Source organism: Protobothrops mucrosquamatus, unplaced genomic scaffold (genome assembly GCF_001527695.2).
Source record: "Protobothrops mucrosquamatus isolate PMUCROS unplaced genomic scaffold, P.Mucros_1.0 scaffold1915, whole genome shotgun sequence".
Taxonomy (NCBI): Eukaryota; Metazoa; Chordata; class Lepidosauria; order Squamata; family Viperidae; genus Protobothrops; species Protobothrops mucrosquamatus.
This window is the reverse complement of record NW_015388039.1, coordinates 63951-78146: the sequence shown is the minus strand read 5'-3', so window position 1 is coordinate 78146 and position 14196 is coordinate 63951. Positions and strand designations below refer to the sequence as shown.

Below are 14196 nucleotides of genomic sequence, written 5' to 3'. Positions count from 1 at the left end.
ATTAGAATTTTATACCTCTCATCTCTTCAGTCTTATACATTTAACAGTATATCAGCATGTTGAGCAGAATATTATTTTATTTTTTTTAACTTGGGTATCACACTGTTGTGCACTACATTTCTTAATTTAAATCAAAATCCTGGCCAAATTATTAGCAGGAAATGCTCAATTGACACATTACTTAATGTGAATAAAAGGAGGACAGGATAAGAATAAACAAGGAAAGTGGAGATATAATTTTAGGAATTCTCAAGAAACTGTACAAGCATGCATTTTCCAGAATGCTTTCTACAGCTAAATGAAAAGTTATGCAGGGGAAAAAAACAAAGTACATTTAATTTAATGAAAAGCCCCACTAAAAGAAGATAAGGACAAACCGAACATTTGCATTTACTGGATTATCAAAATCTAACAGAAAAAGCATTTTGTGGCACTTTAAAAAAATCTGTACTACAATTTATTTAGTATTCTCTGGCAATGCACAGAATTCTCATTTCAGAAAACCTTATTTTCAGCATCCATTTTTCTCTTGTATAAATAAGTATATACACGAGAAGCAAAACAAGAGTTCTGTTTATAGCACTTTTAATTCGAAACCTGATCCTTTATCTAAACCATATAAAAATACAACACAACTGCTTTGTCCAAGTTGTAAGGGTGACTGACTTTTAGCTTTCCTGAAATTGGTACTGGTCTTCATTAAAATAAGAGCGATGGCAGATAAACTTCAAAAAGAGAAAAGAGCTGAAATGTAAACAAAAAACAAAGCAACAGATACAATCCCAGGGCTCATGACAGCCCTCCAGGTCCCTCACAGCGTTCCAGCAGCTACAGAAATATAGACGCCTTACGTGGGTAGATGCTGTTTAAAGAATCAGATGCTTTTCAGCTTGTGGGGAACTGCATGGCCTTCAGACCTTCTGCCTATTAAAATTCTTCACAGCTTTTCACTTCCTCCCATCACGGGAAAGGGAATATGAATTCCCTGCAAAGATACTAAAAATTCCAAGTAGCTGAAAGGTCAAAAGCTCTGGTTTAGAAATGAATATGGACACCTAATTGCCCATCAAATTGGTTAGGAATTTAGGGTTTAGACCTGAAATCAGCTTATATTCAAATGTTCCTTTAGGGGATAAAATTCGGCTGGGGGAGAAAATTCTCTTTTCTGAGAAGATAATTGTATCAGGATTGCCTTGTCAAACTATTTTTTTTCTCTTTGCAGTAGAGATTAAGGATCCATGCGGGAATGCAAAAGAAAAGTCCTTTTCTGGCAAAAAGATCTAGTTTTTGTATGCTACGCCACGATGCTGTAACACAATTCTGGTGCAATATTATGCATCCAGGATTCTCTCTTAAGCTACCTGAAGGGAAAAAAACAAGATATAATAGAAACTTAAAGGAAATAAAACTGCAGTATGGACAGAAGTGTCTCTAAATCAATGGGAAATAGCTACCCAAGCAAAAAGCTTTACAGTCTTTATATACCTGTAAAACATAGTTGAAATAGGAAATAAATAACAAGGATCACAAGATACACACCCACACATACACACATCCTATAGCCAAAAATCAGGAGGTGCCCCTTTTCAGACTACAGGTTGTCCTCGACTTACAGCCACAATTGAGCCCCAAATTTCTGTTGTTGAGATATTTCTTACATTGGCCCCATTTTACAAACTTTCTTGCCACAGTTGTTAAATGAATCACTGCAGTTGTTAAATTAGTAACACTTCTGTTAAGTGAATCTAGTTTTTCCATTGACGTTGATTGTTAGAAGGTCACAAAAGGGGATCACATGACCCTGGGAAACTGCATAAATATGAACCAATTGCCAAGCACCCAAATTTTCACCACTGTGACCATGGGGATGCTGCAACAATCATAAGTGTGAAAAAGGATTATAAGTCACTTTTTCAGTGCTGTTGTAGCTTCGAACAAGTCACTAAATGAATTGTTGTAAGTCGAGGATTGCACCACACTTTATCCAAGGGATAATAATCTCTTGTGGCGCATCTAATGAAATAAGCTATAGGTCATGACAGCTTAGGACTTTTGATAAAATGTAACTCTCAACCATTGATAGCAACCACCAATTCCTATTCAGCCTGTTTCTCAACTTGGAATGCATGTATCATACACAATTTTACTTGGTTGTGCATCCTCAGCCTCTCTTCCTTCCCTCTCCCCTTTCGGCCTGTAAGTCTATGGCATATTATATCAAATCAGAGCCCAGGCAGAGAATGACAGTACAATAACCAAAGACTTTAAGAAGTAAAGACTATCCTATACACACTTTTACTTTAAGTTCCCTATTTTCTCCTCTGTAAAGTTCTGTGTTTTGTTGTATTCGCTGTATTTTGTTGTTTATAATTTAGGTAGGTTTCACATTGCATTTTTCCCTATGTAAGCCACCACATTGTTTAATTACAGTGACATAGAAATATGCTGGGTAAGTGAATAAATTCCCTGCAGTGGGAGAAACATTTTCCTAAGGCCATTTTTACATGGCATCGTTTTCACTCCCCAATCCCTCCTAAGCATTTCGAAGCCACCAATTTCAGGATGGCATGGGATGCTTTGAGCCAAACAATGTTCCCTCCAACAGCTAAAAGGATAATGCAAAAAACCATCATCTATCAATTTCCTATCCCCTGAGCTATGGCGGTCCCTAAGTAACAAACATTCCCTAACAAGAAGGGATAAAAATTAAATTGCTAGCCTCCATTTTCAATCCATTCAGTATGCATTTGTCTGACTGCTTGGCAAGAAATCTGAGTGGCTGTTGCACAGAACAAGCTGCTTGCCCACTAAATGTCATTCTTCCTGCATATAAATCTCAAGTGAAATCTGTGGCAGTGCTAGGAATTCAAACCATGTTTTTTTTTCATGCCGTGAAATTGAGTAGAAATTAATCAGAAGACTAAGATGTGGCCTCATATAAAATTGCCCAGACAAGCTATGGAATTCACATGATGGCAGGAGTAGTGAGACCTTTTGTATGAGAGCCACTTCCAAACCCCATGAATCTCCAGCACTGCTAGTATTATCAAAAGGAGATGCCCCAGAGAGGTATCACAGGAATTCAGTGGTACAATATCAGTGGTAATTGTCGTAAATGCCACGTGTGGAAGGCTTGTAGGATTCATCCAGTTTCAATTCTATCTAACAAACCAGGCGTTTTTCAACTTATGTGGTTGGCTTTGCAAGATAATCCAGACAAGAAGCATGCCCAGATGAACTAACTTTATTGTAAACTCACATTAGCAGAATTTTGTACTTCTGAAAATACATTTCTGCCCTATAGCTGTTACAGCGCAAGAAACAAGGGAGGATACTTTTTGAAATGTTGATAATGCCCACATTCCTTCTGTGGCCTAAGCTGCTGCTTATCCAAGGTTCCCCTGGCTTCAGCTCTTTCCCGACTCCCAAGGTCATTCCCACATACCCTTATATCTTGCCACCCCACTGGATGTGATTGATTACTCCCACTTAACATTCTTGTATTATCATGAGTAAGACTCCCTACCACCCAGCTACTAAACTCAGCACATCATGGCAATCTAAACAAGCCTTAGCCATACATACAAGCCCGACAATTGAACCTGGAGGCCCAGGTCCTTATAAAAGATACTGGGTATGTGTTCTGTATATTGAGGCTTAAAAGATGCAGAAGTAGGAACAGCAGCTGTGAATAAATGATAATATCTCGCCCAGACGTGGAGGTCTGCTGATACCCATATTTTACTCCATAGCTCAAGATTGCATATTGTTGCCTTAGCAACTGACACATGAAAGGGCCCTAAAAAACTGTCTTCGAAAGCCTGTACTTGCATGTATTTACAACAATGTGCAGAAGGGAAAAAGAATCCTCTTTCAGTCATCTGCTACTATTGTAGTACCTAAAACAATTTTGGTGAAAGGATATACATGTACAGTGCTGAAGACCTTTCTCCAATATAGTTGCAGATAGATCACATTTTCACAAGAAACCATTAAGGGCAAGTTCTTCCCTTTGAAGACCTCTGGTTCAAGGATCTTATTTTGGCATGGAATTGCAGGAGAATTGCTCCCTTGTGCATGCAAAGCCCAGATGCAGACTTTTTTTTTTTCACATGCAGACAAAAGCTTCTTCTCTCCAACCTGAAATTTGCTTAAACATTACAGATTCCACCTCACCAGGAATCACAAAGTTCCATGCCTTCCACAAGAGCCAACTGTAGTTAAACATGCTACTAAACTTAGTTATCCAAAAGAAGTTCAGGGTGGCACACAGAAACAGGTCCAACCAGTCAATCTAGCATCCAGAAATTTTGGACTGCTCTTAGCTATCACACTCAAAGATCAGAAACTACTGATGTAGTCTGAAAGATATGCATGCTGTATTTTCTGAAGATATCATATGCCATCCATCCCTCTAGTACCTAGCTCACTCCAGAGGTTGTAGCACTACAATTCCCAGGAATCCTGGCCAATCCAGTCAGTTTGGGAAACATGTTTATTTAACATAAAGTACAACTCTGCATTTTACTTTCAGTTTACTTAATGTTTGGATTCCAGTATGGTGCTCATGGTACTAAATACATCACAGCTACCTCTTTTGGCTCACGCCTTCATCAAGAAAAATAAAAATGAACAAATGAGTAGCTAGTATAATACAAAATAAAGCGGAACCCTAAGCATCAACTTTATTTCAAGAATATTATTAAAGAATCTGCACCTATTCTAGAGGCATTCTTACAAAATAAAAATAAAGGCTTTCTTTGGCAGTACACTTGCATGGCCAGGAGAAAAATGCTATAGATCAGCTGAGGTGATAAAGAACATTACTTAAGATCAGCGAGAAAAAGGAGGCAATTGGACCAATATCGCTACTTTGCCTTCTGGTCAATGGGCAATTTTGTAGTTCATAAATTCAACACTCCCAATCTTTCTGCTGCCCCACCAAAGATGGAGTGAAACGCTGATTTAGTTTATTTTTCCATAAATTAGTGGGCTAATTTATTTGGAGATCAAGGTATGGTCATCACTGCTAAATACAAACATTACCTTGAGGAATGGACAGTATGACTGATGGTAACCACATAGCCCGCTCCTCCAACATCTAAATATGGCCCAGTGAAAGTAATTAATCCTGGATTAGCCACTGCATGGAGGTACCTATCAGAAAACAAAATGATCACTTTTGATGTAACAGAATAATTTCACATGACAAAATGAACCTTGTAATATGCGAGCTCAACTTCTGAAATTATGGGAAAATGCACAAAACCATAGAAACGCAGACAGTTTAAAATTAGTTGAAGTCATCTATCAAATCTGTTTTCCATATTTCATGTTTTTTAAAGGCCAAATATTTTTAGGATTAAAATGTGTCAATACAGTAATATTATGATGATGAATCTATAATTATTAAAAGATGACAGACACAAATTAGTGAGGCTCATTTCAAGAGAACTGAATGTCCTAATGAACAGTTGCACTGAAAATATGAACTTCATTTTTCCCATTTCAAGAATCATCTCTGGAAGTATCAAAGATATCAAATTCTTGCTGGTGTTGGGGCAACCCTTCTACTTCTACCTTCTCAATTTTTCTAATTTAAACAGAGTGTTTGTAGCTAGCTTCTTATAATTAAGTATATAGAAATATCTGAACTCTAAAGGAAAAAGTGGTAAAGAAATGGTTATTTCAATTCTCCAATACTTTGCTATTCCAGAAGATAAAAACAAGGAAGAGATGGATTGACAAGATTGGCAGAAAGGACTGACAGCTAGAGACAGGCATTCTGCATTCGGTTAAATTCACTGGCTTCTGCTTTGATTAGCAAAATGGCTTAGTTCTCACAGAGCATGTGGAATGGGATACATTTAGGAGTGTTCCTCATGGTTATTATCTCGTTTACAATGTATACAAAACATTTTCTTAAGCCAAGCTTGTGCATAATTAATAGACAACTTAAAATGGGATTACAGCAGAGGAAATCTACACTACAGGAGAGCAGCTCCTCAAAATAGTGTGATAAGCAACAATGCCATGAGGATCTGAAATTCATAGAGAACCCCGGAAGATAAGTTCTGATGCATTTTGTAAATAGCAGATTTTAGTATCCGAATTAATTTGCTGATCCACCAAAGGGCAAAGAAAGAGAATTTGCCCGTTAAAAAGCAAGCAGCTAACAAAAATTTAATACATTAACACAAACTATACTATTACATGTGAAGATATTTCATCCGCCAGGGATTTATTTTTCCTATAAATCCATCATGGAATATTCACTCTCATTCAATATTATTAGCCTGAATGGTTTTCTTAAACCTTTCATAATGGGATCCTAAAACTCACCATTGTCTCCTAGTGGAATCAAATGCTTTGTCCATGAGGGAACCAGGATAAATTCTGAGCACCCCATTGGGCGTTGCTATGTAACGGCGGACAATGTAACTGTTCAAGCTACTCATTTCCATTTGTGTCATCCATTCATCTGTGACGTGACTGGTAGCCATTACTTCATTTCTGACAGAGAACTGCAAAACAAAGACAGACCTGGCAGGGTTCCTTTAAAACTTGACTGAAAAGATAATAAGCTGCTTGCAGAGTTTCTTACTGATTCATAGGAGATAATCTAAACCCAATTACTACTTTAAAATCTTCTCTCCCCAGATGGATCTAATAATAATTATTTTTTTTAGTAAATTCTAACACTAGTGAAATACTTTGGCAGTATTCACAATATTTAATGTTTTACTCTGAATCTAAACCCTTGTTGTATTTTTAATTTTCTACACTTTCAGAAATGAAGAGCATTTGGTTTTTTCCATGTTTGTAACGTTGACCTGATTTTCATATTGTTCACACTGCTAACAAAACTTTTTTTTTCTATCAAAAACTGCTGCCTGTTTTTCTTAGGTAAGCAATTTGGAACCATGATCTTAAATCAGTACTTTGGAAATCCATTTTGGGATACAGTTGGCTTAGAAACTGTCTTAGTGAATACTGTTTGTTCTACTTCAAAGAAAAGAAATAGTCCAACTTTAAATGTACTACATTTTTCATGTTGCCAAGAACGAAATTTACCTGAGATAAAAAAAATTAATAAAAAAAACAGAACAAAGAATTAAAAAATGGTACAACCCAAAGAACCATAAAAATCAGCTATCCGATCCAACAAAAACCCAAAACCTAGCCAAATATTCATCAGATGTCTTCAAAACCCAGTTGCTCCTTTCAAATCTCACATCAAAGAGTTTCAACAATTAGCAATTAGCACAATATCCCCAAGGACAGAAGCATCATAAAAGTATGAAAGGTAAAATGGGCACAAAAATCATACTTTCAGCCCAGGGTTGGCAATGAGGCGGGTGTTGTCACTCAGATATGCTGTATAATGTTCCACCATCCTCTTGGTCTCGGGCTGACTTAGATGTTCATATGGAGACGAAAAACCACCTGCAGACAACATCACTGTAGGGCTTTCTGGAAAGACAGCACAGATAAATGGTTTAAGTCAAAAAATGTCCCCTTGAACCCAGCTGTAGAAAATCCATTACCTAGTTGGACCCCTACCCCCATTGAATTGTAGTGTCTGAGCATGTGTAATTTAAGAAAAAACAACTCAAATGAAGTACTATTGTGCTTCTCACCACCAGGGTGTACTGTTGTAATGAAACTGTACTACTTAACATTCTCTTAATTCCCTACCATTTCTATACAACAAGAAGATTGAAACAGAAGAAACACCTATCATACTTCAGGATATTATAGGAAAATGGAGTAGTTGGGGTGGATGAGTGGAAATGGTAGACAGCTACCTAGGCTGTAATAATGTGAAGTCCCTTCAATTCAATCTCAACTCCTGCTGACTTAGTGAGCATGTCCATTCAATTTTCTTGGTGAAAGGGTGAAACTAGTTTGCCTTTGACTTCTTCTGGAATATTAGTTTTGATTTCCTTGGCTGGTCTCAAGTCCTGGAATTCCCATGCGGTATTCCACTCAAATAATGATTCGCCATGCTTAGTACACAATAGGAATAGCATTAGCACTTAGACTTATATACCGCTTCACAGTGCTTTACAGCCCTCTCTAAGCGGTTTACAGAATCAGCATATTGCCCTCAACAATCTGGGTCCTCATTTTACTGAGCTCAGAAAAATGGAAGGCTAAGTCAACCTTGAGCCAGTGAGACTCGAACTGCCAAACTGCTGGGGAGACGGCAGAAGTAGCCTGCAGTACTGCATTCTAACCACTGGGCTACACAATGAAAGTGTGTTCAAAAAAACATTTAACCAGATGTTACCATTTGCTGAGGTGGTATTAAAATACATATACGAAGATCAGATTATTTTAAGTCCCTTCTACAATCAGTCCACCTAATAGTAAACAATTACAAAGTATCCAGTCATGGAAAAACAGTTGTCAAAAGCAAGCCGGATGGTGAGGAATAAGCCTGAATCTAAGATGTAGAATGTTACTTCTGGTATATTGAAAATGCTCCCAAGTTCTCACCGGTCTCTGATTGACCACTAATGCAGAGAAAAGTCAGTGCTGATCAACTAGGAACAACAGAAACAGTAATCTGGAGGCACTAGGATTTTTCAATGTATGCATCAACTTTCCCCAATCTAGTGATATCCAGATTCTGCTCTCATAATTCTCAGTCAGCATCTGGAAGTTACTAAATAGGAAAGTATTGGTGTACACACTGTATTTAATATAACATGTTGAATGGAAAAAATAAGCTGGAAATCTTTTTCCTCACGTTTATATTGTTTATTAATTTTCCTCAGCCTTTAAGTGGATAGCAATAATAATTACTATACAATAATCCAATTTTTGTAAATAGTTTCCAAACAAGCATTTTAACTATGCACATTTAAAGGAAAGAGATTGATAATGTCTTTACTGAGGAATTAAAATGTAAGAAAAAAATGTGAAACTATACTGTATGATGAAAAATCTTTTTTTTTTTCAAAAACAACTTATTATTTCTCTAACTTTAAATTTCCTATTTCAGCATGACCTGGAGCAAACTTCTAAAGTGAATGTGCCTGGTTTTACTGTATAAATTTATTCTGATTTATTTATTTATTTTTAAAAAAAGACAATGCTTCACTGAATTCAAAAGTTTTAAACAGTTTTAATATCTCTGAACTTGCCAATTAAAAATATTTCAAAGTCCATTCTCTCCAGAGTTCTAGCTTCCTTTTACAAAGATTGACAGTATTAAATATTTATAGCTAGGAATAAAATCTGCATAATTCCAAAATTACTAGGATACACCATGACTGGCATGGACTTCAATGTTTTCATGTTATTGCTAATGATTTATTTGACAGCCAGGAGAATCAAGCTCAGCTTTGAAATAGTGTAACAACACGACTCATACTTAACACATTCTGTTTTCTGGAAGGTAAGTTATGCAGCTGTCTATTTCCAAAGTATATTTATTTCAAACTTTTTAAAAGCAAAAAAATAGACAATGCCAAGACACTTCCTTTCCCTTGTACATTTAACTAATTTGCAGCCAGGTCCATTTGATCAACAGTTGCTAGAATTCACTAAAATAGGGTGACTGAAAGGAAGACAAACTTTATATTGAATTAGACCCTTTGACCTTCTGGCTTAGTGTTGTTGATACTGGCTGCCAGCAGTTCCCTAATGCTTCAAGCTGGTTTTTCTAATCCTTTCTGAAGATGCCAAGGACTGAATCTAAGGTCTTCTAACATACAAAAGAATGATATGATTCTCCCTCTCAATTATCCATTAAGAACATTTAATTATATGCCAGACTAAGGCAATCCTACTGAAAACAAAGGCATGAAGTCTATTAGTCAAATAGTGGGATTAGAAGAAATAGATGTATCAAGGTAAAATGTGCATGATTAAAGTCTTATCTTTTTATTTTCATTTCTTGCTGATGAGGGGAAAAAAAATCACTTTTCTATTGGCTTTCATCTTGACACCTCCCAGAGCCTAATTCTCTGGCTCCTAAGCTCTGTAATCTTTGAGCCAGCTAGGAACCTCAGCAATGCAATTTCTGCATTTGTCTGAATAAAATTATGGAACCTCTCTCAGCCAAATTGAATTACACTTTTGACAATTTCTCTTTATATGCTCTCCATAAATTTTCTACTGGGCTCCCACAATTGGTAACAATTCTATCCTAATGCATAAACTAATAGTTCCAATGTGTGATCCCAAAAAGTTGTTGAATTGTAACTCTCAATAATCCAAACCAGTGAATATCGGAAATGATGGGTGCTGCTGGCTACCAATATCTGGGAAAGAAATTAAAGAAGGTTACTGGCTTAGTATTAGCTGGAAATTTCTCCAAAACTATGCACCACAAGTCCCCTGTATTAACTAAGATACTTGGATGGATACTTTCTTTAGTATGTTTTAATAGTTAGCCCTCAGAGGTCTACAGGATTAGTGTCTAAGACTGGGAAAAAGTCTCAGGATTAGGATCCAAACTTTGATTAAAAGACAAGAGGATGCTTATTATATTGCACAAGTACCAAAGAGACATAAGGAATAATCGGTCCTTACCGGTTAGAAGCGAGGCCAAAATGACAGTTTTGGGGATAAGGGTAAGGGTAGTATTGAATGTGGATAACATGATCTCAGTTCAGGAAAATCTAAAATTATGATATATTTCATTTCTTTAAGCCTCTTTATGAACATTGTAATGTAGTTCATGCTTTTAAAAACTATCTGGAAGATAACCTAAAAGACAGTTTGATCCTAAGATAATCTGTTAGCCTGAAATGATTGAAATCCTACCTGGAAGAATTTCAAAAATGAATAAACAGGGATTCTGATAACTTATCAGAGATAGTTGAACTTTCTTAAGAAAGGGTGGGACAGATATTAGGAAAAGAAATACTTTACCTAAGGTTGCCAGTTGTTTGAAATGCAGACAAGCATTGGGCTGGCCTAACAGATCCAGACGATGATAAAGAAGTTTACTACTGGGTACAGTGTTGAGATTTTTAAGTTGTCTAACAGGTATTTCTGGTTGTATTACAACTATACACAAAATGAAAGATGTGTCTTGAACCTAAAATATAAGCAAGCATGATTTAATAAAGAATGCATTCTATTTCAAATTAAGAAGCAAAACTGAAAAGTTTATAAATGTTTTAATGTACAGTAAGTAAACATTTCTGGCCTACATTTTCAAAGAACCCGCACTTTCTTTAAACATTCCTTTCTCTTGGGCTCTTTGAGATTTGTGATTTTCTAATTTATTTATTATAACAGTGTGAGTTATGTAATATTCCAGATCAATTTTCCAAATTAATTCATCCTATTAAATTTATAAAGGATTTTCATACATGTTGACTATCAAATCATGACCAACATAGGCTTGACATTCTTTTATCTGAGAATCAATTTAAATGTTCAAAATTAACATGATCAATCCTTGCAGCAATCTTTCTTCACAGGAATGCATCCTATTAATTTCTGAAGATTGAGTGACACAGCAGGCATAAATAGGCATTTACTATAAGCAGTTTATTTTTTTTAATTTATGTGGCATAATTCCCAAGTATTTACCAAGATACAACTCTCAGCCATAGCAAACACTAGACTTAAACCTTGATTCTGACTGGCCTGGAGGCATGTAATAAGACTCCTATTGCTTGGAAATCTAAGAAAAAGAATGCCTGTTTTGCTGCAATTAAAAAAATGCCTTCAGCTTCAATATATTATCATATCTTCAAGTGTCACTTACCATTTTCCAGGCATAACTCACATTGTAGGCATCTTTCCCAATTTCACGCAATTTGTTGACATGCCAAGACAGTGACGAATTCACCGGGACTGTAATAAGTTGACTGCCGAGGGGGAGGCTAAGTTGGCAACAAATAACATCCATCAACTACTTAAAATGGGAAACCAACTTAGTACTGTTTTTTTTTTACTTTAAAGTCAGATCACTCAGGGAAGGGCTGCATGGAATTTATTTTTAATTAAAATAGAAATATACTGCTTTCCTACATTCTATTTACTCTTTATACTCAAAGCCAAAATGCTGGTTCTGATCACATGAATTGGTTGCAGATGAAAAATTTCAGTGCTTATATGGAGAGAATGAAACTACCAAAGGCATTAGTTAGACAAGAAATGGTAAAGTTGGTTCCCTAGTTATACACAAAGGCAAATGATAATACTGCCCCATATCTGATAGATAACTAACTCCTTCAAGGGAAAGGAGGACTCAAGACTCAAGCAGAGCCTCACTTCTTCATGTATTTCCACCAGCCAAGATCCGTTCACATTAAAGGAGCTGGGGGAAGTCTGGAAAGTAGGTCCACAAAAGTTAAAGCCAACAGTTGGGGCTGGCAGATGACATTGCCCATTTTGCAAGAGTCTACCATCTCTCAGCTGGATGCAGGGGGGCAATGGAATCTTCCTCCTCTTTTCCACCAATCACAATGCTCGCTTGCATGTGTTACTTAACATGCAAGGCAGGAGCGTAGTGTCCTCACTACACTCAAAAGAAAATTGAAAGTTTATTGTTCTTGCCTTTTCTAGGCTTCAAGTGCCAGAAAAGACACTGGCAGCCACAATCTGCAATACACAACTGAGACAGATGGTGTCCTGATGTTTTTTTCAACAGAGATGGAAGGAAGAGCAGGAGCCTTATTAAGAAATATTAGAAGACCAAAATTTGCAAGACTCCATAATGTAGGCAAGGACTATGCAGTTGAAATATCTTGACACCCTTGCCCTTTGCTTTTATAACCAATCTTTTCCATGTTATTTTAGGGCAGGTAGCTCTATTCTGTGTATGTGAAGCAGAAGATAAAGCCAATCATGCAAGAAGCTATACAGCAGCAACAATGATGAATTAGTTATCACATAAGGCATTAAGGATCTCAACCAGTCTAGTGTTTAGAGGAAATGACTAGCCCAAGCTGGGTTTTGTGCCTAAAGTGGGACTAGAACTCACAGTCTCCTGGTTTCTAATCCGATGTCTTCACCACTACACCAAACTAGCTCTCAAGCATACACTAAGTTTCTATAAAGGATCAATTCAAAATCTTACCTGAGGATATTCTGTCGAACCAGTTCAAATTTTGGAATATTCTCATAATGTATTATGTCTGTGTGAAGCGGTGGTTCAGAAAGCAAGTAGGGCCTGGTGAGAGAGGGGTGCATCAGCGTATAACCTAAAAATAAAAAAATTAAAACAAAAAGAGACAGTTTTGCATACATTACATTGATGTGATATTGGAACAATTGGAAAATATCAAATTAAATAGTTACTCAGACAATGAAATTGTATTATCTTCCCATACAATAAGAATTGAATTATTACATTACCTTTATCATCAATCAGAAATGTGTATGAAGCCAAAGAATCTTGGTAATAGGTAACATCTTCCAAAATATAGGCTAGATTAACATCCACTCCAACAATTCCTAACAACAGGTTTCCAAAGTAACATGGTTTACTGACAGTCATTATCAGACCTGTTTGAAACATGTAAACGCCAATGATTAGCAATAGAAAATCTGGAGAACCTGAGAACAACCAGTTCATGATTCAACAGGACTTTCAAAATAACTGCATATAAGCTTTTACTTTAATGGCTGAGGAAATCCATCATGCTTTTTAATTAACATGACCCACACTCCATCAAGACAGCAATATTTGTCATTCTGGTTTCAGGGACCTGCAATGAGGGGTGCTCAACTTTCAAGGGGAAACTTTTTGTCTGCTTCAAGAACTGATAGTACTGAATATGTATTTATCATACATCATATTTCAGTAAAAAGGAACACTGTAAAATACAAAATATAGAATATAAAATCTGAAATCTTAACAGGATGATTACAAAAGTATAACAAAGTTGCAAATATATATATTTGCCAGGAAATCAGCAAAATCTCCATCTCTGTTTTGACACTCTGTCACTACGTGTTGGACTGAATATGTGAACTTGGCCATTAGAAGTAGACTTTTAAAATGTATGTGTAAGCTTGCAGCCTAAATACTGTAACTTTTTTCTCAAATAATTTGTTTAGTCATCTTACTTATCAATTTAATTGTAATTTTCATGCCAACTGGGATGGTGGGCCTGGACATTTGAGGCCATGTCATGGACCAACTGATTCAATTCATTCCGTCATCACATAATTACAAGATTCAACAGCATTAAAATGAAAGTTTACACCTCTAAAGGGATG

The 14196-nt window shown here is 36.4% G+C and overlaps 1 protein-coding gene across 1 annotated transcript in view; it reads right to left on the bottom strand.

Moving 5' to 3' along the window:
* Positions 1 to 14196, bottom strand: part of CACHD1 (cache domain containing 1) — an 87656-nt gene that overhangs the window by 22842 nt on the left and 50618 nt on the right. The window contains exons 11-17 of the mRNA XM_015823565.2: positions 13330 to 13479; positions 13052 to 13175; positions 11735 to 11852; positions 10888 to 11056; positions 7331 to 7473; positions 6343 to 6524; positions 5047 to 5157 (exon numbers count right to left, since the gene is read on the bottom strand). Of these exons, the coding sequence (XP_015679051.2) occupies positions 5047 to 5157; positions 6343 to 6524; positions 7331 to 7473; positions 10888 to 11056; positions 11735 to 11852; positions 13052 to 13175; positions 13330 to 13479 (997 nt within the window). The remainder of the gene's footprint in view (positions 1 to 5046; positions 5158 to 6342; positions 6525 to 7330; positions 7474 to 10887; positions 11057 to 11734; positions 11853 to 13051; positions 13176 to 13329; positions 13480 to 14196) is intronic.